The sequence below is a fragment of the Lampris incognitus genome, chromosome 18 (genome assembly GCF_029633865.1).
Source record: "Lampris incognitus isolate fLamInc1 chromosome 18, fLamInc1.hap2, whole genome shotgun sequence".
Taxonomy (NCBI): Eukaryota; Metazoa; Chordata; class Actinopteri; order Lampriformes; family Lampridae; genus Lampris; species Lampris incognitus.
The window spans coordinates 23,000,522-23,026,840 of record NC_079228.1 but is presented as its reverse complement, the minus strand read 5'-3'; the positions used below and the strand labels follow the sequence as shown (position 1 = coordinate 23,026,840).

The 26,319-nt window shown below is 41.8% G+C and overlaps 1 protein-coding gene across 1 annotated transcript; it reads right to left on the bottom strand.

Moving 5' to 3' along the window:
* Positions 1 to 413: 413 nt before the first annotated feature.
* Positions 414 to 26,024, bottom strand: ints8 (integrator complex subunit 8). The gene is made up of 28 exons (XM_056298196.1): positions 25,928 to 26,024; positions 21,987 to 22,125; positions 21,398 to 21,572; positions 20,489 to 20,629; positions 19,915 to 19,986; positions 19,436 to 19,487; positions 18,689 to 18,871; positions 18,171 to 18,278; positions 16,666 to 16,818; positions 16,058 to 16,158; positions 14,129 to 14,270; positions 13,644 to 13,714; positions 12,368 to 12,543; positions 11,730 to 11,860; positions 11,033 to 11,143; positions 10,288 to 10,492; positions 9,437 to 9,558; positions 8,786 to 8,970; positions 7,805 to 7,838; positions 7,514 to 7,573; positions 7,153 to 7,214; positions 5,432 to 5,550; positions 4,992 to 5,095; positions 2,213 to 2,263; positions 1,382 to 1,455; positions 1,230 to 1,294; positions 791 to 834; positions 414 to 560 (listed from the first exon to the last, which is right to left on the bottom strand). The coding sequence occupies exons 2-28, from the start codon at positions 22,117 to 22,119 to the stop codon at positions 444 to 446; spliced, it is 2,991 nt and encodes a 996-aa protein (XP_056154171.1). The 5' UTR covers positions 22,120 to 22,125; positions 25,928 to 26,024; the 3' UTR covers positions 414 to 443.
* Between the last annotated feature and the right edge of the window lie 295 nt (positions 26,025 to 26,319).

Below are 26,319 nucleotides of genomic sequence, written 5' to 3'. Positions count from 1 at the left end.
AATGAATGCCATGTTGACTTGGCTTAGATTGAGAAAATGTAAACTATTTAATACAAACAGTAAAGAAAAGTTTGCTTTCCATGAATTTTGTTTTGCATAGCCAAGGTGACATTCATTTCTTGGATCTGGTAGATGCAATTTATGTTTTAGTAAAACGTGTTTATGTTCAATGGGTAAAATCTGTTGAACACCATTCAACTGAAATCATTAACAAATTATTTATGATGGGTGCTGTTAAGAAACCCAGGGCATTGATTGTATACCTCAGGGGAATGTACCATTGCCAATTTGCTTTTATTTTTCTAAAAACAAACACCTTTTTGTGCATCTAAAAATGTACAGATCAATGAATCAATAACTATTTATTTGAAAAGGTTTATTTTCTACCACAAAAATAAAATGTTAATTTTTTTTTCCAACACTAAAAAATGTCCTTGTCATTTTCAGAAGTAGAGTTTAGCCATAGCTTGCAGGAATTTCTTCTTCCTCTTCTGTGCAGCCAGCTGCAGTACTTCTTCTGGGTTGCTGGCGTTCAGCTCTGTCTGCCCAATCGCCTTAATCTGAGAAAAGATTAAAAAAAGAATTAACTGAGGGATCTGTGCTGACTGCAGTCTTGTCACCTACTACTGAGACCTTTTCATGCATTACAGATAAATGAAGTAATTCAAGGCACAAGCCTGCGTGAATGAAGACAGCTTTACCTGTCAATCATTTTGTGTCTGACTATATATACACGAAGGGTGGCTTACAAAAAAAGTGTTGAATTAGGAGGGGGGGGGGGTCTACTTACTGCCATTTGTCTCTTTTCACTCTCACCCCTTTTGTGGTGTATGTCTAAGTAAAAAAATCAAGAAGACATAACCGCTACAAAAGAAAATGCATAAAGCAGTACATTGTACAAAACATGGTGACCACCTGTTCATTCTGTGGGTTAAATATACATAGTGAGGACTTTGATGCATGACTACACGACATGGGGAAATTCTCTTTACATAGGGTTGCACAGGGTCACCCAGCTAGTGCAGCACCCATCTAGCAGGTGGGGAGTGGGGACTAAGTATTTTGGTGACCCTTACCTGATTTCCCCAACCAAATACCCTTCATGAGGCACTGAACTGTAAGATGGTTTATATAAATGTGTTGCAACTAAATGAGTATAGTCGCTAATTATTTTTTTTTTAAACACTGAGGATTTGCTCTAATTGTCTGCAAAGCACATGGAAGGATACGTGTGAGATATTCCAAGATGGTGACGTCCCAGATGTAGTCGTAAAATGAGTCCATGGCATCATGACTGAAGAAAACACAAGATATGAACTTAAGCAAAGCTCAGGGATGACTTAACTATTACTATTGTCTGGTGTGTTATATGCTTTAGCACCTGTTCTGTTCTTGGAGAGCTTTGAATGCTGTCATGTAGTCCACTTCTCTTAGAAACTGGCAAAGAACGGCAACCTGGCACACAAGAGGGACAACATGAGAGTCCATCATTATAATGATCACATTAAAAGTTGCCACGTCTAGACTGCATAATCCCATCACTAAAGTATTCTGTTATATACAGAAAATCAAGAGAAACTGAAATTTTGAGAAGTTTTAACAAGATAAATTCAAATCTTATTGAAGCCCAATGGCTAGCATGTCTGACGTGACACGTCTAGCTGCACAGTATTGTGAGTTTAATTTTATTTCTACCCGACTGAATTGCTACTGCTAGTTTACATGTTCTCCCCGTGTCTGCGTGGGTTTCCTCCAGGTGCTCCAGTTTCCTCCCACAGTCCAAAGACATGTAGGTCAGGTGAATCGGCTGTACTAAATTGTCCCTAGGTGTGAATATGTGTGGGTGTGGGTATGTGGGTGTGGGTGTGTGTCGGCCCTGTGATGGCCTGGCGGCCTGTCCAGGGTGTCTCCCCGCCTGCCGCCCAATGACTGCTGGGATAGGCTCAAGCATCCCCGCAACCCTGAGATCAGGGTAAGTGGTTTGGATAATGGATGGATGGATGGATGGATGGCTGAATTGTTATTAGTATTTTGCAGTGATCTGTTAAGTCACCTGGAAAAACCAGAACATCCTGACTCAAAGTCCTCTGATGTTTAATGAATTTAAAATGTCTGAATGAGGACACCCTGCAACTTCTCAAACTCAAACAGCAAAGTAACCAGCAAAAAACACTATTTTACTCAAGGTAACTGGAGCATCTGGAGTTCTGACCTGCGTGTGGCAGTTCATCATCGAGCAGCATTTGATCATCCTCTTCAGGACCTGCAAAGGAGGGCCGTGATGTCAGGGTTCAGGTTCACTGGCACTCAGTAAATTCAAGTGTAGAGAAGGAGACTGAAAATTTCACTAAACTGTTAAAGCTGTTTTCCTTAAGTGTCTGCTTTTCTTTTTGCTTAGTTTCTTTTCGCACTTCTTTTATGGTACCTTTTTTTTGGGTTCATAGGCATGTTGTCATGCTCAATAATCCAGGTAAGAAAATAAAAGAAGGCTGAATCAGTTCATCTGGATACGTTTATTGACAGACACGTTTCATTACTCATCTGAGTGACCTCTTCAGCCTAAACTGACTGCAGGCATCCCCACCCCATATAAACAATACAGTACAATACAGTTCCCTAACGACTGAAACCATCGAAAAGTTTCATATGCAAATATGGGTGTGACCACTGACTAGAGTTTCAAAGGCCATGTGCACTATTCACAGAGGATTATGGATTGTTGTAATCACAGCATTGTAAGATGGCGACAGATGCATAACGATGAAACCAACGACTAGCCTCATGTGCAAATATGGGTGTGACCATTAAACTCGAAACTCTAGTTAATGGCCACATCCATTTACGTTCACCAGCTTCATGTGCAAATGACTAAACACTGCACTCTTTACTACTGGTCAATTGAAAATATAGTCATCTAGTAACTGGCCTATTCTACAGTTGAACCCGTGTTGTTGTGGATAAGAGTACTAACTAAATACCTTAAAGGTAACAAAAATCAAACAATGCTGAATCGGTTCATCTGGACATAACGTTTATTGAGAGAGAAACACTTCACTCAAGTGACCTCTTCAGTCAACTGACTGCAGGTATCCCCCACCTTATAAACAATACAGTGGCATAACGACTGAAAACAACGATGAGTTACATATGCAAATTGCCGTGAGCATTAACTAGAGTTTCAATGGCCATGTGTACTATTCACAGAGCTTAGCCCCCCCCCGCCCCCTTCGGTTCAGGGCTGGTCGTTCCCTCTTCACAGAGATGGCCTCTTTGACACCCCGTTCAAACCAGCGTTCCTCCCTACCAAGGATGTGCACATCCTCATCCTTGAAAGAGTGGCCACTGACTGCGGAGTCCTGGCCTGACGTGTTAGCTCTCCTGTGTTGTGCCATCCCCCTGGCCATGGTCTGTTTGGTTTCCCCAAAGTACAAGTCACAGCAATCCTCCCAGCTCTTAACAGCGTACACTATATTGCTCTGTTTGTGCCCGGGGGCCCGATCCTTGGGGTGGACCAACTTCTGGCGCAGTGTGTTTTGAGGTTTGAAAGCAGGTGACACGCGGTGTTTGGAAAATATGCATCTAAACTGCTCCAACACTCCCGCCACATACGGAATCACCACTGGTTTACGCTTAGGCAGCTGTTGTCATCCTCCTGTCTTCGATTGGCTGGTGCATTGTTTGGGCATCTTCCTGGCTTTGACAAATGCCCAGTTAGGATAACCACACTTAATCAGGACACGTTTAATGTAGGATTTCTCCCGTTTCCCGGCCGCTGTGTCGGTGGGGACGTTGTCAGCTCGGTGGTACAGCATCCTGATGACTCCTAGTTTGTGCTCCAGTGGCTGACAAGTCAAACCTTAAGTACTGATCAGTATGTGTTGGTTTAAGGTAAACATCAACAATCAAATGTCCCCCATCACCAATTGCAATTTCACAGTCTAAGAAGGCTAACCTGTCATTTTTCACATCCTCTCTGGTGAACTTGATGTGGTTGTCCACAGAGTTAATGTTGTCAGTGAAATGTGGTATGTCTTGGGATTCAATTTTAACCCAGGTGTCGTCCACAAATCTGAACCAATGGGTAGGTGGTGTCCCTGGAAAAGACATCAGAACTCTTTTCCACTTCCTCCATATACAAGTTGGCCACTATAGGTGAAACTGGGAAACCCATAGCACATCCATGCTTCTGCCTATAGTACTGCCCCCTTTATGTGAAGTACATGGACTGAAGACACAGTTTCAGCAGCAGACACACTGGTCAGTGTTAAGGGTGGTCCTATAGCTTAGGGTGGGGTCGTTTTGTAATTTCATACAGACTACTACCACTGGTTCATCAACAGGAATGCACGTGAAGAGAGACTTAACATCATAAGAGACCATTGTTTCATCCCTCTCCATCATTATGGAGGCAGATGCGGACAATTGTTTCATCCACCTGTGGAACCAGTCCAGGTAGTCAGTATGAAATTACTAAACAACCCCACCCTTCACGCCCCTCCATAATGATCGAGGGGGGCCTAGAGTACATCTGTCACCATCTTACAATGCTGTGATTGCATCCATTCCCAAATCCTCTGTGAATAGTACACATGGCCATAGCAACTAGTTAATGCTCACGGCAATTTGCATATGAAATCCATCGTTGTTCCTGGTCGTTATGCCACTGTATTGTTTATAAGGGTGGGGATACCTGCAGTCAGTTGAGACTGAACAGGCCACTTAGATGAGTGATGAAACGTTTCTCTCAATAAACGTTGTGTCCAGATGAACTGAGTCAACTTTCTTTGATTTTCTTACCTGGATTACTGGGCATGCATAAAGACATGAAAATCATAGATCACTGCACACTGCTTCCAGCTATTGAGCTTTGAACACTAATGAAGTCATTATAATGAAGGAGAATTGGCCTCCCACAAATATAATCACTTCCAAGTTCAGTTCATTACAAATATAGGGCTAAAGGTGTACAAATTGTCATCTCGCTTATCTACCTGATCTGTGTAGACATCAGGAGGAATGGCTTTGGTGAAGAAGTCAGAGCATACAGCCCCGGCCTGGAGGTAGAAGTGCAGGGCAGCAGAGTATTGGTTGGTTACTAGTGAGAGAAGGAATCAAAAAATATAACTAGCAGTACAGACATTAAATAATGTTCTTTGAGAGAGTACTAAACTTTTGTTGTGCAACTCCCATTCATCAGGTACTCAAAACAAGTTAAAATAAACAGCGAGAACCATTTGCACACGACTTTTCCCAAGTTTGCTTTTTTAGTGAGTGACAAAACCCCAAACGAAGCCTTCCCCTTTCCTCATAACACTCAGTGAAAGAATATGGTAAGTGATTTTTGTTAACAGTTCCAAGTGAAGAAAACCAGAGACTGCATGATGTCGTGAAAGCCCAAAGCCCTGGGATCTTGCCGCTTTGTGGTTCTTACCAAAATAGATGTCAGCCTGTGTGATGAGCCAGGACTGGTTGTTGGGGTTCAGGGTGAGGGCGTACGAGACGAGCTCTTTGACCGTCACAGCCACAGCCTCCACATCCACTGCTTGAATGCTGGATGGCACACAAAGAGTTCAGTTACTGGGTTATTGACAATCTACGAACAAATCTAGGGTTCAGTCGTTGAACAAATTAACAAACTGATGTTACCTAATGAAAATAAGATAAACTCTATTCATTCCTGAATGGAAATGGACTTGTGCAACAGTAAGCAGACTCAAACACTTAAAATCCAGAAAGGGTGCATTTGGGTGTGATGGAGCGTCATACACCAAAGCTTGACCCCTTTTCTCAGCATGCCACCTTCCCTGACATGCTCCATTGAAAAGAGGTGGAAAACCCAGCTTCAGAAAGTTGGAGTACTAACCATGTATTCCTCCACCCATGGACTAAACCAGCTGATTTCACTAATTAGTTCTCCTACCTGGCTGAAGTGTTGTGCTAATTAGAATCAGCTGGTTTAGTGCATGGGTGGAGCAAATACATGGTTAGTACTTCTACTTTCTGAAGCGGAGTTTTCCACCTCTGATTATAAACTGTCTACTACTACTTTCGGCTGCTCCCATTAGGGGACGCCACAGCGGATCGTCGGTTTCCAGTTCTTCCTGTCCTCTGCACCTTCCTCCGTCACACCAGCCACCTGCATGTCTTCACTCAACACATCCATAAACCTCCTCTTTGGCCTTCCTCTTTTCCCCTTTCCTGGCAGCTCCATATTCAGCATCCTTCTCCCAATATACCCAGCATCTCTCCTCCACACATGTCCAAGCCATCTCAATCTTGCCTCTCTTGCTTTGTCCCCAAACCGTCTAACCTGAGCTGTCCCTCTAATATAATCATTCCTAATCCTGGCCTTCTTTGTCTCTCCCAATGAAAATCTTAGCATCTTCAACTCTGTCACCTCCAGCTATGCCTCCTGTCTTTTCATCAGTGCCACTGTCTCCAAACCATATAACATACCTGGTCTCACAACCACCTAGTAAGCCTTCCCTTTGACTCTTGCTGGTACCCTTCTGTCGCAAATCACTCCTGACACTCTTCTCCACCCATTCCACCCTGCCTGCACTCTCTTCTTTATCTCTCTTCTGTACTCCCCGTTACTTTGGACAGTTGACCCCAAGAATTGGGATCATTGTAAACTGTCTAATAAAGCAATAGACAAGAAAAAAAAAACACCATCAAAAAGACATGCATGCTCCTGTCTGTGCTCCTAACCGAGGCATGGCAAGATGAACTGGAGTTGGTCCCCAGGCGCTGCACGGCAGCTGCCCACTGCTCCTAGCTACACAGCTCGGATGGGTTAAATGCAGAGGAAGAATTTCCCCACGGGGATCAATAAAGTAATAGAATAAATAAATAAAAGTCGTTCTAAATAAAGCATGCAAGAACCCAAATAATTTTGGATGGTTAAGTCCAACTGTCCCACGACCCTGACAGCAGGATAAGCGGTTTGGATAACGGATGGTCGGAATTTCCAACCGAATTCTGGTCCTACTTGTACAACCCACAAACCTGGGATGGATCCAAAATGAGGTTTCTCTACTCAAGTCTCCTCCTGTGCTTTCTCCTTTTAACTATACTATATATAATGGAAAAACTACCAGGAAAAAGCCAAGTTAACTTCCTATGCTCCCTTTAGTCTGGGTATATTCTTACTTGGTGAGAGAAGATGGCCAAATGGAGAGGTGCTCTGCCGTCACTTCATTGACAATGTCATCCTGGAGAGAGGGGGCATTTGGTTACATGTAAGGCCAGAGATGTTCTCAACTAGCAGAGTGGAGAAATGTCTGAAACGCTCTTGACACTTATGCTTCAAAATGACCTAAATCACTGTCATTTAATGGTATTGGGACTGCAGGATAAGGAAATTTAAAGACAAAACCACCATACCCCCCCCCCCACACACACACACACACTGCCCATTACAGTTTCTTGGGTTTTTTCTTTTTGTGACATTATAAACATAGAGACCAGCATAAATATGGATTAGAAAAAAATAACCTGAAGAGAAACATACCCGCACTATACTGTGGAACCTCACAAACAGTGAGATGAGGGTGGTCAGTACCAACGGTTCCTGGACGAAATCAAACAAAACCCATTAGTCTCCTTCCCTTTTCATCACAAGCCGCTCATTCAGATACAATACTTTCACAATAAACTGTATGCCATTTACTGGACAGCTTTATCTAAAACATCTAATACTAAATATGAGTGTGTTCATTTGTAGCATAGAGTTTCCACTGTTGAAAGTGTTGGTCTGTACAGGACCAACATGGATGCAGGTTTTGATTTATCTCCTACTCACCCTCAGTTTCTTGATGAAAGTGATGAATTTGCTCCTGTACAGTTAAAACAAACAGCGTTAAGCATTTATTGGCAAAAGGTAACCTTAATGTAATGAAGATACACAGTGCATCCAACAAATTCTTTTGTTTTAACTCTAAAAATCTTCACCACTAAAAGCTCTAAATGTATTAACCTTACCTTTATGCCGTCTTTTATAGGCTTATGTTTGTTTTTTGTTTTTGTATCCTTAGCAATATTATTAGTGGGTTCAACTGTGATGCTTTCTCTTTAAACTCTGATGTAATTTTCAATGCTAATCAATGATATTCAATACTTATAACAGCAGGTGACTTCATTTTAACTTACTTTAAAATGCATTTAAATTACATACAAAAACAAAAATAACACATATGATACGGTACTGTTATAGTACTGAGGATTGTACGGGGGATGTGCCCAAATATCTTATTAACTACATTTGCTGGGTTAGGGATACACATAGTTATGTCACTCGCTGACAAGGCAACCTTTTTATACTCAGCAGCTGTTTTATGGAATAAGTTACCCAAAGTCATGAAGGAAATTGACGGACTGGACAGATTCAAAACTGCTATAAAAAGCTGGTGTAGGAACAGGTTAGATTAAATTATTATCTCATATTATGTTAAGATATATGTGTGGCAGGAATCACCCATTTCGAGTATTTATTGCCCAATATAATTTTTTCCCTTGTGTTGTATCTCTCTTGTATAGGATGTAGTGGGGGTTTTTTTAATGTATGAGCTGCCAAGTTTGTTAATTGCTGACTATCCTTGTATCCCCTTCCGTCAAGGACCACAGTGGAAATAAGAATATTAGCTTTCTTGTGTTATCCTTGAGAAGCTTTGAAAATTGTACATGGAGCTCATATCCTGTATTTATTGATTTTTATTGTCGAATAAAATCATTAATCAATCAATCAAAAAATGTCTTAGAAAATGCACATCGCGGCTTGCCGTACCTTTGCAGGATGCCCATGGTGGATTCTCTGTGTTTGATGAGGCCCACACGGCCATCGTTGTTTCTCTTGTGTTGGACGGACACACTGCAAATCTGCACCACCACGTCCCATAGCTCCTTGGCTGTGCGCCGGCTCTCTTTAGGACCTGGGAGCTCCTTACAAGTGGAGGCAAGGAGCTGGCCGAGCTGTTGCGGGTGGTGAATTTTAACACTTAATACTACAAAAGCCCTCAGATCAGCTCAGGTGTCAGCCTGCACGTGATGAAATTCAGTTCCTTACAACATTTGTTTTATTAGCCAAATTCATTGATCTCCATAGTCAAGTCGAGTCCGATCTTCTAAAGTCAAAATTACAACTGTGCCAACTTTGAAACTGTAAGGAATTTTAATCAATGAGATCTTAAAACATAATGACAACAACATGGACATTAACATAAACATTAAGGACAACACTACCATTACATAGTGCACTGACTATTTGGGCTGTCTTAACACAACTTAAAACAGCTGAGCCCATGTGTACTGCAAGCCTACAGGAATGTTCTTTACTCCTCACATACATCTTAATGCTTGTTAAACCTTAAAGCATCAAAGACCAATGACTTCACCCTTGTAGGGGTTTTAGAGAAGGAAGACAAGAGAAGACCTTCACCTTGATGTAAGGGTTGTTCATGACCAGAGACTGGGGCACCTGTAGAGTCAGATAATCATTTTCTCTCCAGTTCAACATGAAGGCAACACACTCCTCACCCACCACCTGACGCAGTGGTAGATCTGCAACCAAACATCAGGACACATAATAGTACAGGTGCAGAGAAAATGCTGATGTTGAATACATTAAAGCAGACATGAGACTGAAAAATCTTCCAAATATCTAACTGCATCCTCTTTTTCAAATATTCACGTCTGGACATGGTTGCTTGAATTTCCTTTGATTAGTCTCCTTCACTTTATCTCCATCTTCATTACTAACTAACTTCTGAGGAGGATTTAACAGGTAAAATCAGAGCTTCATTCATCTAGCCAGTTCATTCTGCAAAAATGCTTTATCCAAAATATATCAATCTCTATATGGTCTTTGCAAAGCTTATTAATAACCAATATGATCATTATGGCGGCCTGTCCAGGGTGTCTCTCTGCCTACTGCCCAGTTGACTGCTGGGATAGGCTCCAGCATCCCACGACCCCAATTGGGATAAGCGGCTTGGATAATGAATGGATGGATGATCACTATACCTACATGCAGCCATAACAGTAACATATACATAACAGAGAGGGTAGTGGTAGCATTGAGGTTGAAGAAGTAGGCACCTGAGCAGGTCATAAGTTCAATTCCCAAGATCGGCTGGAAAAATGTAAGTGGGGAGAGTGCATAAAAGTTTACTTTCCCTGGAAAGGGGATGGCGTTTACCACACAGAAATATACAATGAGTAGAAGGGGTTAAGAACCACTGCAGGTAAAGGACAAAGGATGATGCACCACATCATGCCATTGCCACCTACCATGTATCCTCATTTCCAGGTAACCTCTGACCCGACTGACCAGGTCTGGAGGTGGCCTCTCTCTGCTGCCCTCGGCCGCCATCGACTCGTGGGCACACACCTCCAGCAGCAGCATCTCATTCAGCATCACTTGTCTCAGCTTGGGGGAGAACTCCGTCACCAGCTCCAAACAAGCCGTGAACAGCTGCCGCGCATGCATAAAGTCCTGAGAAGACGGGACATGGTATGTGGGATCCAATCAGAACTATGTTATCATGATTTTTGGTGAGATGGGGTTTTAGTCAATGTGAGGCACAACTGAGTGCATTATCGAGTAGTGTTTTATAAAGAATTGAATTCAATGAATTTCAAACATCTTCAAAATTGTCCAATGTAGAATAAATACGAGAAAAAAGAATCAATGCCAATTAGCTCCCTGCTTACCAGTGATGGAAGAAACACTGATGCATAGCTAGCAATGTCAGTGAATGGAATAAATGTTTAATTTATCATATTTCCAGGCTGAACCGCTGTATATGCTGTAGCCAAAAAAGCTGCGTTAATCCTAAATACGTATTATTGAAAATTGTAATAAAATTTGTGTGCAAAATCCTTGTGAGGAAGTGAGCCTAGATAATAGTCTTAAAATATCATTACCTGAATGACTACTGAGTTTTGGTGTTCTGAAAATTTCTCTAAAACACAAAAAATTATTTTTTTTTCAAATAAATCCCGATCATTATGAAAACTTAAAATGTTAACAGACCTTTATCAAGATGCAATGGAGGCCTTTGGCCATGAGAATGTAGACCAGGTCTTTGGTCAGGTTGTCTTTGATGCTGAGGATCACGTTGATGTAGTCTGAAGGAACTTCCCACTATGCACACCGTAAAAAGAGGGAGGGGGGGAACAACCCATTTTCACACAAATTAGAGGGAAGACAATCACACAAAACAGCTATCAGAAGACACCGCTAACAGGCACATGGCTATATTTCAACTAAAAACACAAATGTCTTTATGCATACTCAATCATCCAGATAAGGAAATCACAGGAAGATGAATCAGTTCATCTGGACACAACGTTTATTGTGTCCAGATGAACTGATTCAACTTTCTTTTATACAAAGGGGTACATTAGTCCTTGCTATCATTTATGCCGGGTGGGCTGCTGTATTAGTGTGGCACTAATTGTATGGACTGTATAGCCACACACCTTGTTGTGGTGCTACGACAAAACAATTCTATTGGTTTCCTGTGGTATTAGCAATCTAGAAATGTAAGGTTTATCCAGGATTTTAAACTTCTTCCACCACTGCACTTCATGTAAGGCACTACAGATAAGTCTGCCAACTAACTGTGGGAATTTTAAAAGCTGTAACATACATAATCCTGAACATCTTGTGAAAACTACAAGCAGTTAGGTTCTGTTTCTTATCAAGCATTCACTCGTTGACCTCTGACCTTGCTGTTGACCCTCCAGAAGGGTCGTTCAGCCAAGCCGTGGAGTTCGATGAGGATCTGTCTGATCCTGCGCGGCTCCAGAGAGAGGATGAGCTGCTGCTCCAACTGACCGATGTTCACACTAGCCGAGGCTGTGTTGGGAGAAGCCATAGTGCATCCATCAGTTATCAGGTCAAAAAAAAAAAAAAATTGATTTTATATATTCTATTAATCCACAGAGTGGGGAAAATTCTCTTTTTGCCCTCTTTTTGCAACCTGTGGCATGCTCAACCAGTTTTCCGCCACTTGAGACATGCACCGTACACTATCACATATCACACAGCATGAACACATTACCCACTGGTGTGAGCTTTACAGTGGGTGGATTTAGATGTCAGTTTAACTGGAACAAAGCTTGACCAATTATTTACGTCACTGCTGCAGCCTTAATAACGTTGTATCACATCATTTGTAGGCCAGGGTGATTTAACTGAATGGCAGTTATTTCATTTGGTTACTTCATGATTGCAAGGGAGCAAAAAATAAAATGTCAGAAACATCATTTTTGCAGAGACACTGGTGCTCTAATTTCTCCAATTTGAGCTGCGAACAGAAAATATTGTTTGGAACGCGGCAAAAGAAAAGCCTGGCATCCATACCTGGAATGTCGTAGAATGAAGGCAAAGGCTTGGCACTGAGGTTGATGGTGGCCGACCGCTTCCTCATCTGCTCTACCAGGACCTTCCTCTCCTCCTCCCTCAGAAGCTCCATAAATAGCTTGTGCGAAGACACCACAAACACCAGGGAAAGCTCTTCCAGACTCTCACACACAGTCCTGAGTGGAATCAGAATTACAATTATTTTGACTACATTCACATTACAGGCCTTAATGCTCAATTTTTTGCCCTTATCTGATCTTTTCACTTGGTCATTACATTGATGTTTGTAGAGTGACCCATATCTGGCATTAGTATGAACAGATTATGTCCCTGAAATGCTCCACATGTACATTTACAACTAATAATATAACCCGCCTGCGCATATCAACAAAAAAATGTCGTAATTGCGAGACTGACAAAACAAAACAAGAATGACATGAATAAGAATGAAACAGTAGGACAAGCATTCATTGCTGAGATGATTTGCTCTGGTAGTCAGATGACAGTGAGTCAGCTCTTGAGGATGAGAAGGTGAAAAGTTCCAAAGCCATAGCTGTAGCTGTATTAGCAGTTATTGCGGGTAGTTGTGTACAAGTTTGAGTGACGTAAAAGTCGCATGAATTCGGATCTGCCCAGTAAGACTCAGGTTGCACTGACACAATCAGATATCTATCAGATTCTAGTACCAGATATGAGAGTGGCCCAAATCTGATGGGAAAAGAATCTGATTTTTGTGTCCATACTGCCCTGAAAAATCAGATCTGTGTCACATGTTGCAAATAAATCGGATTTGTAACGTGAATCTAGTGCTATATTTGTAAATGAGGTTGCATGCATGAGAAATTTGACATCACTCACATGAAAGATATAAGATGTAATGTGGCATTATAAATAAGATTGCCAAGTCCAAGCAGGGAAAGGACGTTATAATGATTTTAAAGAGTAATAGGTCTCTTCTGTACAGTGTGCAAATTGCAGATAAAAGGTCAGTTGAAGTCTGTCAGTAAGAGCAACTTCTAACAACTTCACAAATACAAAAAATAGTGTCTCTCTCTTGTACCCACTATTCACAAATGTGAATGGTCCATTTGTAATAAATATTTTAAGAGAACTGCATGCAGCTGTTGTGAATGTGCAGTGAATACCCTGTAATCCCTGTACCACGTGTCATTATTTATCACCATATGAGCGGTTGATATTACTGATTCACCAGTTACCAAGACAAATTACTGCATTTTACAAGATGGGCATAGATTGTCATTTTGATGTATCTCACTTCATGAAGTTGGCCATGTTCCTTCTGGAAATCTCAGATGGGCGGTCTTTTTCCAATGAGCGTGTGCACACCTGCAGGAAAAACATATTTGACGCAAATGTAAAGTAGCAAATCTTTTTTGTAAAAAAACATAAACATGACGCTATCGTCATAGTGTTATCACCACAGTGCTAGGTTCAAGTACAAGAGTCGGCTAGGGTTTGAACCATTTTGCTCCCCTAATTTGTTCTACTACACCTGTGCTATTTAACTCAACACATTTCCCAGCACTTGAGAAAACTCAATTTTCTGCAAATCTCATCCTCTTTATTGATCAGGAATTAATTAAGAAGAAAAACCCAAAAAGATATACGTTTTTTAAAAAGTAAAATTGTGAAAATCTTTAGCTATGAATCTAGCTATGGATTATCACACCATTCAAACCACATTCAAACGACAGTCATATTCCGGCACGTGTATCAGACGAGTGGGTATGTAGTATGTACCTCTAGAATGAAGTCCACCATTCGTTTACTCGGCTTCAGGAGAAGCTGTTGGAAACGCACGCCAAGGACTTCACCCTCCAGAGCGTTCCGCACGGCGTTGCAAACGCACAGCTTGTTGCACACCTCATCCAGGCCCCGCTCGCTACAAGCACCGAGAAGTCGACACTGGCTCGATTGCATGAACATTGATATCTTGGAGAATTGTAATACCTATCGCTATTATCAGTCATATTGTTATATTATCATATTGATATCATTCTTATCAACATGAGAACCATTATCAAAATCACAAATACTAGTGACAGTATGTCTGTGAATGTTCTCATTCATCCAGGTCATGGTTATCCAAAGGAGTTGAATCAAGTGCAACTGGACTTGGTATATATCCGTGAAGACGTTTGGTATACATTCGTGAAGACGAAGCTAGACTAGCTTCATCTAGTCAGAAAGGCACGAACTGAGGAAGCCTCTTGGATTAAAGGCGAAACATCTTCACGGATATATACCAAGTCCAGTTGCACTTGATTCAACTCCTTTGGATGACTAGTGACAGTACTACTGCTACTAATTCTGTTACAGCTACTAGGATCTGAAGTTTCTGACACTCAGAATGGGGAACATTGTACTTACACACTCACGGGCCACTTTATTAGGTACACCTTGCTAGTACCGGGTTGGACCCCCTTTTGCCTTCAGAACTGCCTTAATCCTTCGTGGCATAGATTCAACAAGGTACTGGAAACATTCCTCAGAGAGTTTGGTCCATATTGACATGATAGCATCACGCAGTTGCTGTAGATTTGTCGGCTGCACATCCACGATGCGAATCTCCCGGTCCACTACATCCCAAAGGTGCTCTATTGGATTGAGATCTGGTGACTGTGGAGGCCATTTGAGTACAGTGAACTCATTGTCATGTTCAAGAAACCAGTCTGAGATGATTCGAGCTTTATGACATGGCGCGTTATCCTTCTGGAAGTAGCCATCAGAAGATGGGAACACTGTGGTCATAAAGGGATGGACATGGTCAGCAACAATACTCAGGTAGGCTGTGGCGTTGACACGATGCTCAATTGGTACTAAGGGGCCCAAAGTGTGCCAAGAAAATATCCCCCACACCATTACACCACCACCACCAGCCTGAACTGTTGATACAAGGCAGGATGGATCCATGCTTTCATGTTGTTGACGCCAAATTCTGACCCTACCATCCGAATGTCGCAGCAGAAATCGAGACTCATCAGACCAGGCAACGTTTTTCCAATCTTCTATTGTCCAATTTTGGTGAGCCTGTGCGAATTGTAGCCTCAGCTTCCTGTTCTTAGCTGACAGGAGTGGCACCCGGTGTGGTCTTCTGCTGCTGTAGCCCATCTGCCTCAAGGTTCGACATGTTGTAAGTTCAGAGATGCTCTTCTGCATACCTCGGTTGTAATGAGTGGTTATTTGAGTTACTGTTGCCTTTCTATCAGCTCGAACCAGTCTGGCCATTCTCCTCTGACCTCTGGCATCAACAAGGCATTTTCGCCCACAGAACTGCCGCTCACTGGATATTTTCTCTTTTTCGGACCATTCTCTGTAAACCCTAGAGATGGTTGTGTGTGAAAATCCCAGTAGATCAGCAGTTTCTGAAATACTCAGACCAGCCCGTCTGGCACCAACAACCATGCCACGTTCAAAGTCACTTAAATCACCTTTCTTCCCCATTCTGATGCTCGGTTTGAACTGCAGCAGATAGTCTTGACCATGTCTACATGCCTAAATGCATTGAGTTGCTGCCATGTGATTGGCTGATTAGAAATTTGCGTTAACGAGCAGTTGGACAGGTGTGCCTAATAAAGTGGCCGGTGAGTGTATATTTGTTACAATATAAACGACTACAGGTTCATAGATCCGTGCATGGTAGTTTTAAATTTCCATAGTTGTTCTCACCCTTGCTGGACTTTATGCAGGAACTCTCTTAGGACCGACTGTCTGAAATGGTTTGGCAAACTGCGAGACACGTTGTCTTTGACGAAAGCTTCAACAAGGGCCTGATGAGGAATTAAGAGACAATTCAGTCAAAGCTTCTAAATGATGCCAAAGAGCACTATGTCACGAGTTACAGCACTGGATAGGCTACACTGTCCATGCTATCATTTGTCACAAATAGCATTTGTCTTCCCCGTACACTTAGTATCACTTCCTTGTGACACCAGAAAAACTTACTACTCCTCACTTAATACATGTACATTGTGCAGAATAGCTTCTAGCTGCCTGGACACCTAAAGGCACAGGGCTCATTTAAAATAGCTGAAAAAAGTTTCTCTTTTCATGTACTTTTGCTGCAGATGAGTAAATAACATGCATATTTTCTTTTTCTCTTTACCTCTCATTTCCTCCCTGTTGTTTCCTGAGTTTCATTGGCTTTTAATTACCTTTTCCAAACAGTGCTTTGATATTTGCTTTACCTGAATGATGTGTTAGAAATAAACTGCATCATTATCATCTTTGTTATTAAATCTCTAGCCTCAATGTGGTAAAGCTGGATCTGTCCTTACTTGGTGGTTGCGTGTCCGGATGAGGCTGTTGATCTGGCTGTAGGGTGTGGTCTGGGAGTCAGAGGGGTCTGACGTTCCTGTCAGGGCCCTGCAGGCATTCCAGTAGCCAGCCAGACGCTTCTCATCCAAGTGGACATGGAGAGCTGCGTCCAGCTACAACACATTAAACATTAGAGAATAACTCCTAAAGCCTTAATGGGACAAATGGTTTGCAGTAATGGAAAAGCAAATCAATTTCATTGGTATCCTGGGTTGGGTAAGTTTCATTGCACAGCAGGCATTAAACTGTTTTAAAACCCCTTATCTGAAAAGCACAGAAGCCCTGAGAGGCAAGTGTGTGTGTGTGTGTGGGGGGGGGGGGGTTTCCGGTTGAAAAAAAAATTCTGCCAGGATAATTTTTCTAAGTTACTTTTTTCCCCACCTGTTTTCACAGGTGGAAAAAAAAGTTTTGTCTGGTGAAAAAACATTTTTTGTCAGGATCATTTTTCAAGTGTTTGCTGTTGTAATACTCATTTCAGCCACAAGAGGCTGAAGTGCACCACTAGCCCATGTTCTAAACAGGCATAAAAGCATTCATGTTTTCTTCCAGATGAGTTTTAATTTCTCCTTGCACTCTAAACACAAGGTACATATATTGTGTGTTAGCAAGTTATGTAACATTACAGTCATGTAATGTATTGACTGAATATACATCATTACACTTAGTCTTTAAGGATTACATTATGGATTTATCATGTGCACAGCCCTTTTTTGAGACATACTTTGTGATATTGGGCTATAATAAATTTTGACTTGACTTGACATTTGAATTATTTACAATGAAACAGTGTACAAAAAGCACATTTTCCGTGGCATGACAGTACATTACATGACAGTAATGTTGCATAACTTGTCAACACACAATATATTTACCTTGTGTTTAGAGTGCATGGAGAAATTAAAACTAATCTGGAAGAAAACATGAATGTTTTTAGTCATATCTAGAACATGGAGTAGTGGTGCACTTCAGCCTCTTGTGGCCAAAATGAGTATTATATCAACAAACACTTGAAAAAAATGATCCTGTCAAATAAAGATTTTTCACCTGCCAAAACATTTTTCTTCACCTGTTTTCACAGATTAAAAAAAAAAGTTACTTGGGAAAATTATCCTGGCAAATCCTTTTTTTCTTCACCTGTTCTTAAATCATAAACATAGGAGAGAAAACAATTTAGATCAGACTTGGAAAATGGATTACCAGAATGTTTTTTTCTCACTTGCCTCTCAGGGCTTCTGTAGAAAAGAACCCCTTATCTTATTAAAAAGGTTTTTCAAAATTCCTTTCAAGTTTCCTCTTTAAACATTGTAAGATTTTGATTGAACAGCACCAAAACAGCCCAAGGCAACTTTTATCATGTTTATCAGTCTGAAATCATCATTTGGCAGCGCTTCAGAGCAAAAATAGCAAATAAGACAAAAGTTAAATAATTCGGGAAATGACTAGTACCAAACCCACAAAGACCAACCTTCTGTAACAGGTCCCTGGTCTGTCTGAAGTGCTCCCTGGCCTTCCCGTAGGTAAGCTGATCTGTGCAGCCTTGTTGGAAGAAAATAGCTCCCAAGTCATAATGTACCTGAGAAATATGAAATACTAAATGTAACACAATTACAAAAATTACAAATATTTGAACCAAATATGCAAATTTGGTATGAAAATTAAGGTGAACATTCACTCAACTATTTCTGAGACTACATATTCAAACATTTAATTTTAACCATTTTTCCCCATGTTTACTCTAAACTGATGCATATAAACACATCTCCGATGTCCGGAAATTCTTCCCTTTGGGTTTCTGTGCCCTGCACATATACACGTTTTACACATATACACATATATACTGTGGTGTGTGTCCCAAGTAAAGTCAAGTCAAGTTAATTCATATAGCCCTCAATCACAGTCACCATTCTCTCATGTTATCCTGCACTGACTGAATAAACAGTGTCCGGAGCCCAGCCCTGAAAATATTCAGCGATTAGTGCTGACCTGACAATGGAGCTCGTCTGCACTGATCCGTAGTCCTGCAGTGGAGGACTCAGTCTCTCCATTGGCAGTGGTGCCATCAGCGGCCAACAGATCCAGAGTCCTCAGGGTGTGGACATAAAAGTTCTTCTTCAGCTGCAGACTTCCCTCCAACACACTAATGGAGTCTGTGGCCTGCTCTTTCAGCTTAGAGCCACAGTAAATGAATGCAGGATGTTACACATTAAAAAATAAAGGGTCCGTTCAAGTAGGGACACTTAAGGCAGACACGCGCACACACACACTCACAAACACTCGCGCGCACACACACGCACACACACACACACACGTGCAGAAGCAGAGCATAGAGTATATTGAGGCATGTCACTTGTAGTGTGTAGCGCCAACAGGAAATGCTGGCTGATACATGTCAAATATGAAAGGCTCTGTTCTGGGGCTAGACGCCGCTAGCAAGGGGATTACATATTGAAATAAATCAGGGCGTTCTTGTCGCTTCAGCCAGTGCCGGCGTGTTCTAGCATTTACAATGCGCTCAAAGCCCCCAAAAACATGGGCAACTGGTTAATATCAGTTATTACTGTGAAAGGAATAACATCCTTTTCATGCAAATCCTTGACATAAGGATCTGCAAGAAATTTCTGGCAGAACTTCCCGAAATCTGTAATGCTCTGTACTGAATATTTTGTAGCTCTGTCATTAGTTGTGTGTGTAAGAATGGAATGGGTCTGTTAGTCTTTTGTATTCACTCACCACAGTGAGGATATTTTCTGTCATTTCTTTTTCCTGTTGCACAATACTCAACCTGGGGGAAAATGACAACAGAAAAATTCAGTGACTGTACTGCCATGCATTCAAACTCTACTCTAAAATCCATCTGTGCTACGCTACTGGATATCTCTCCCTGCTCGACCAAGCAGTGTGGGTATGATGCTCTGACCTGCAATCATCATGCCCAACAACTGTTGAGAATTTGAAGACATACTATCAGCATCTCTGAAAGCTTTCCTGAGCCATGGTCACCCCTCAAAAAAATTTGAGTTTTCCATGCACCTTTTGCCCAAGTATGTTTTGACCTTTCCTCCTTCATTTATTTGCCTTCTAGGACTCAAACCTGTGACACTATAGTCACCAAGCCAGCTTCTCATATCTCCACGCTATCACAGCCACGTGTGTAATGTGTAGAACATTTCAGCAACTCAAAGCTTGAGCCACAGATTTCAGGGACTTACATGTTCATCTGGTGGGGCCCCGGTTTGGCCTGTTTCTCTGGAAAACTGCTCAGCACAATGGTTCTGATGGCCCTTTGAGAGATAAATCAACAACCAACAACACATTCAAAATGGATGCAGACTGTGCTTTTCTGGCAGCAATGCAATCATGTTTTAATTACCAACTTTATAAAATGAGCATAGTGAAGTATGGGAAACAAAAATAAAACAAGAACACTTTCTTTACTCAACATATAACTCAATCATTTCAACAACAAAAAAACAAACAAAAAACACAGGAACCCATTCGTATAAGGTCAACTGTAAAATATCTGATTTGTCTGAGATGAGACGATGCAATGGAACACATTGTTCACATTGTAGGGATACATAATTTTTATGTTCTCTGTTTATATCTTGACATATCTCATTACAGCTAATGGCAGATTTTAAGTAAGGTAGTTATGACTATGCAGAAAGCTCTGGAGTCATCACCGGCCAATTTGAATGTTCGTAAAATAGCTTCTCAGAACAGCATCGCAACTCGACTATTTTCCAGACACCTCTGGCTGCCAGATGGCTCTACTTTACTCACCAGCGGTTGTAGATGATGACCGCCATGGCAGTGGTAGGTGGCAGAGTGGACAGATCCAGGTCTATGTGCTTTACACCTGGTGGCACCTTGCTCACACACAGGAGTTCATTCAGTAACATGTTCAGCACTGGGATGGTCAAGCTGGAAGCAGGGGAAAAAAGATATGTAGGTAATTGCAACAAATGAGCCTATATAACCCCTTCAAATGTTTGGGAATGGAGGGTGGATGGGTGGAGACACATAATGTAGATAAAAATAACTTTCACGGAGGCGCCCATGTAGCACAGCGGTCAATTCCGTTGCCTACCAACACAGGGATCGCCTGTTCGAATCCCCATGTTGCCTCCGGCTTGGTCGAGCGTCCCTACAGACACAATTGGCCGTGTCTGCAGGTGGGAAGCTGGATGTGGGTATGTGTCCTGGTCACTGCACTAGCGCCTCCTCTGGACGGTCGGGGCACCTGTTCCGGGGGGCACTAGGGGGAATAGCATGATCCTCCCACACGCTACGTCCCCCTGGTGAAACTCTTCACTGTCAGGTGAAAAGAAGCGGCTAGCGACTCCACATGTATCGGAAGAGACATGTGGTAGTCTGCAGCCCTCCCCGGATCAGCAGAGAGGGTAGAGTAGCAACCAGGGCGGCTCGGAAGAGTGGAGTAAGTGGCCAGATACAATTGGGGAGAAAATCCACACAAAAAATAATAATAATAATGTTCATGTTATAGTAGAAATTTTATAACTGTCCCTTGTGGAAAATAACCTTAGGGAAAGGTTTCCTCACTAACGTCATGAACACAGCAGAAGGTATAATGTTTCAACCAAACAACCAAGTCTGGGAAAATGTAATTTTCCCAATTCAACAATAATACAATAATAATATATATAATAGATGCCAACTGTACACACTTACCCTTTTTCGAGCACATCCAGATCCCACCGCATGTGGGCTGCTACTTTCAATGCCAGCAATTTCAAAGTGCGATTCCTTCGGTTGTCTGCTGGTGGCTGCACTTGGTTCTGTTCATTCACTGAAGGCTTAGATGCCTGCTCAAGGAACTGGATGATTAACTGAGCTGGTGTGGGATCTTTGGAGAAAACAGGCGCACACGCACACGCACACGCACACACACACACACAATGTATTTCTGTTAGAGCAAGTCAAATATTATGCAATTTACATATAATGTGCAAAAATTACAGTTTTCATGAAGTACCTGAACAGGTGAACACTTTGATCCTTTCAATGTTTACATGTGTGTTAAATAGCGGTCACTTATGAAAGGAAGATATAGATGAAAAGAAGAAATTCTTAGAAACATGTTTGTACATTCACTGTACAACACGGGATGCAGCTAATCTTTAGGAGGGTGTTCTGAATACTTAATAATAAACTGAAAGCTAAAAGATTACTGAATTGCCAAAACAAAAAAAAACGTGAAACATGGATGCAGATGAACAAAGACTAAATGTTATACTTGTGTCAATGAAGCTCAGCTGACCTGGGTTTGACTTCTGGAGGTGACTCTCCAACAGGGTGCCATCCAGGAGGAATTCAAACCAGGAAGTTTGGAGAGGAGTACCGGGCCGGCTGCTGGCCACAGCAGCAACTCTGTCTGCCGCCTCAGCGCTCATCCTCCCCTGGCAAACAGAGAGACATATTTAATTTTTGGCTTTTATAGTGGCAAGATGGCAATATGCAAGACTTCTCTTCAACCAGAGAGACTAAAGATCCCCTCCCCATGAGCAATTAATTCCTAAAGCTGCTAGGGATACTGTTCTTTTTTTTTCCTTCCCCCCCTTTTCTTCCCAGTTGTACTTTTTGCCAATTACCCCACTCTTCTGAGCTGTCCTGGTCGCCGCTCCACCCCCTCTGCTGATCCGGGGAGGGCTGCCGACTACCACGTCTCCTGCGATACATGTGGAGTCACAAGCCACTTCTTTTCACCTGACAGTGAGGAGTTTCACCAGAGGGACGTAGCACGTGGGAGGATCATGCTATTCCCCACAGTTCCCCCTCCCCCCTAAACAGGCACCCCAACTGACCAGAGGAGGCGCTAATGCAGCGACTAGGGCACATACCCACATCTGGCTTCCTACCCACAGACGTGGCCAATTGTGTCTGTAGGGACGCCCAACCAAGCCGGAGGTAACACGGGGATTCGAACCAGCGATCCCCGTGTTGGTAGGCTACGGAATAGACCGTCATGCCACCTGGATGCCCAGGAATAATGTTCTTTGGATGAACCTGCAATAAGGATTACATTATGGTTGCTGCTTTGATACTAAAATGTTAAAGAAGTGAAAAGGGGGGCATCAAAGCAGAGGGGCATGCAACAGATCATTCAGTCATGAGCCAAAACCTGGACCCACAATATAAAATGTGCAAGAAAATGCACCACCGAGCCCAGTAAAATATCTGAACACCACAGACACTCAATGATTTGCTGACACTATGAAACTACTTCATGATAACACTGGACAGCAATTTTTTTCAAACATTTTGCTTCCTGAAAGAAAATTAAAGATTATGATAGATCGTGTCAAGCTGAACACAAAAATCATTTCAGATTTGCTGTACGTATGACGTAGGAACTTGGAAAAACATTAAAATAACTTGTTGAATTTAACATGCTTAATCGCATAATGATGCTGACACATTGTGTTAGTTCAAGTGAGCTTAAAATGTTTTGCAGCTGATTTTAGTTTGTACTCAGCATCTGGTGCCTCTCATGTCAGTGTCCAACAATAGTCTGCCAGCGTTGATGGATTCCAGTTGCCCTGACACCTCTTTTCCATGGTCGCAATGTCCTGGTGAAACCTTTCACCATGTTCATCCCTGACTGCACCAACATCAGCAGGGAAGAAGTCCAAGTGTGAATGCAGATAATGAATTTTCAATGACATGTTGCACTTCATGGTTTTGTATGCTTTAAGCATGTTGTGAAGCAGCTCAGTGTAGAGTAGTGCTCTGTAGTAGCCAAGAAAATTCTCAACAACAACCTTAAATGCCTTCCATGCTATTTTCTCTGGCCCCACTAGCAGATCTTCTAACCCCCTATCACTGATGACCTGTCTGATTTGTGGACCAACAAAAATGCCTTCCTTAATCTTGGCATCAGTTATTCTTGGAAACTGTCTCAAATAGTAAAAATCCATCACCTTCTTTGTTCATTGCTTTCACAAAAATGTTCATCAATTCGAGTTTTATATGAAGAAGAGGCAGAAATATCTTTGTTGGGTCGACAAGTGGTTTATGCGCCATTTTTCTGCCCTGGAATGAAATATTTACAGAGCAGCCAGTTCTTTTTAACGTAATGTGACTCTTTAGCATGGCTATCCCATTCAAAGAGGAAACAACACTACTTTGTATAACCGAGCTGCAGTGCCAATACTTTTAGATCACCACAGATGTTCCAGTCGTAATTGTTATACTGTATGTGTTTCAACAACAACTCCATGTTATTATTGTAGGTTTCTTTCATGTGTACTGCATAGCCAACGGGTACTGAAGGGTGGACATTGCCATTGTGTAACAGGACAGCTTTCAGGCTTAACTTTGACGAATCTATAAAGACACCATTGTTGTAAGTCATGCACACAACCCAAAGCCATGAACAATCCATCAACGTCAGTGCAGAAACAGAGGTTGTCCACCTGCGTAAACAAGTTTGTCAAATGTTATTGACAGTTCCAAAAGATAGAAATATTTGTACCTGGTGACAGCAAACTCCATCCTTGCAATCTTGAACCAAGTATTTCTGCTTTAACGTTTGACAAATCTTGGTCCCTGACCAGGTCATTTAATTCTGGCTGTGTTATCAAATAAGGATAACCAGGCACAAAGGGTTCAACATCTGGATCAGTGTTGTTTTCCATATGTGGTTCATGTGTTGCGGCATCTTCATCTGCCTCATTTAGGCTCCATGTCTCTGGTGGCTTCAGTACTGGCAAACTGTCTTCATGTAGCACTGGTCTCAAGACTGAAGGCAGATTGAGGTATTCAATAGATTTTTTTTTTAATTTTTGGTAGAAAAGCCAGATACATTGGTCAGACAGAAGTAACAGTCCATCACGTGATCCTTCTGTTCCTGCCATATCATTGGGACTGCAAATAGCATTGGCTTCTGAGTACCTCTGAGCCAAGCTCTCAGGTTGACTGCACATGTTGCACAACAAATGTGAGGCGCCTCACCAATTGTACATCCAAAGTAGAGCTCATAGGCTTTCTGTAGTAGTGCAATAACTCCAGTCATGGTGCGTCTTTGAGCCTTAAGCATATACTCACCACAGATGTAACAATGTATTGCAGCTGTTGCAAAATTGGAGACATTTCTGCTGTATTAAACCTTCCCGAAGACAATAAATCCTATTGTTAAGTATACTCACTAAGCTATTGCCTGAAGAACATGTGCCTCAACATGCATCCATACAGCATCTGTAAATGTGAAAAGTTTTTATAGCCTATCTGCCAACATGGCTGTGGCAGCTAGAAAAGCGATATATATAAAATGCAACTTGATTGATTGATTGATTGATTGATTGATTGATTGATTGATTGATCTAACCTGACTAAGCCCAAGCATGCCTACGACAACATGTGCATAGCACCTACACTGAGTGCATGCCCAGGCATGCTTGGACTGACCAAAACAGCTTGCTTTGTGGGCAATATACTAGTAGACTTAAAATATGACAGGAAACCACAAAATAGGTTATATCTACAAAATGGTATGTTACAGAAAATTTTTTTAAGGTTGTGTTCGTGATCAGCAGCCCAAAATCCATAAAATACACCCAAGTGATCAGGAGGCAAAATCTACGTTGTCCAGTGTAATTGATCACCGGCGCGATTAAAACAAGGCTACGATAAACACCACAGGGGCTCAAGGTCTTGTTTCATCCATGAGGGAAGGATTAAATGCCTGGAATCAAACATCGGTAACAAGATTAGGGCTTCAATGTTATATCAATGTAAAGATCCGCTACAGACTGACCAAATACTAGCAGTTAGTGGCCATTATGTTCATTAGTTGAGCAGGAGACTGTGTGGTGAAAAAAACTTACGTCATCCTTTACATATCCAGGTGAGGATCAATTTTGTAATTGGCATTCAATGGTGCATGACCACGCTAACCTGGCAGTCAATTCAAAGGGTGTTGTCAAAATAAGCTATTACGTACTTGTATGTATAACCTACAAAAATGCGTGCTAAAATAATATGTATGACCTATTTTCACTACCATTCTAAAAAGAGAGGCATATATAACATGTCACATGTAAGAGTTTAAAAAAAACCGAATTATGACATGTAAGGATTTCCACGATCCGCGAAACAAGAGCATCCACTCGTTCAATCCAGTCTAACGCTGTCGGGACAATCTTTTATTTTCAAGGCGTTGCGCCTCCCTAGCTTAGACGCGGACGGGTGTCATTGGCTTACCTCAATGGGATGAATGAAAAAGATGAGGAAATATCTATTAAATTTACTTTAAAACCCCAGACTACATCAGAAACTGCAATGATGCTTTGACTCTCGCAGTTCATTTTGCGCGTTACCTATTATTTCCGGTTCCGTCGCAACGCCAGGATGATTCTTATTGCGCTCCGTTTGCGCATCGGACTCATTACGCAGGCGTCTCCTGTACACCAAACTGGTGAAAGAACCGGGCACACTGCACACAGCTAAGAAAACTTTTCCTCCCGGATTGGCTGAATTTGACAATAAAACAGTCCAAGTTTCATAACGATTACAAAATCCTGATATTTTCGATATGGTTGTATTTCAAGGCACAAATACTAAATTTCAAGGGCTAAATGGACATTCTCCCAAAC

What these genes read in the sequence shown, in the direction of transcription:
- ints8 (XM_056298196.1), bottom strand. Translation starts at nt 22,119, where the DNA reads ATGAGCGCTGAGGCGGCAGACAGAGTTGCTGCTGTGGCCAGCAGCCGG. An exon ending in GGGCCCCACCAGATGAACAT is followed by an intron (nt 19,488 to 19,914) that starts GTAAGTCCCTGA and finishes ATTTTCCCCCAG; the next exon opens with GTTGAGTATTGTGCAACAGG. An exon ending in TGATGAACTGCCACACGCAG is followed by an intron (nt 1,456 to 2,212) that starts GTCAGAACTCCA and finishes CTTGTGTGCCAG; the next exon opens with GTTGCCGTTCTTTGCCAGTT.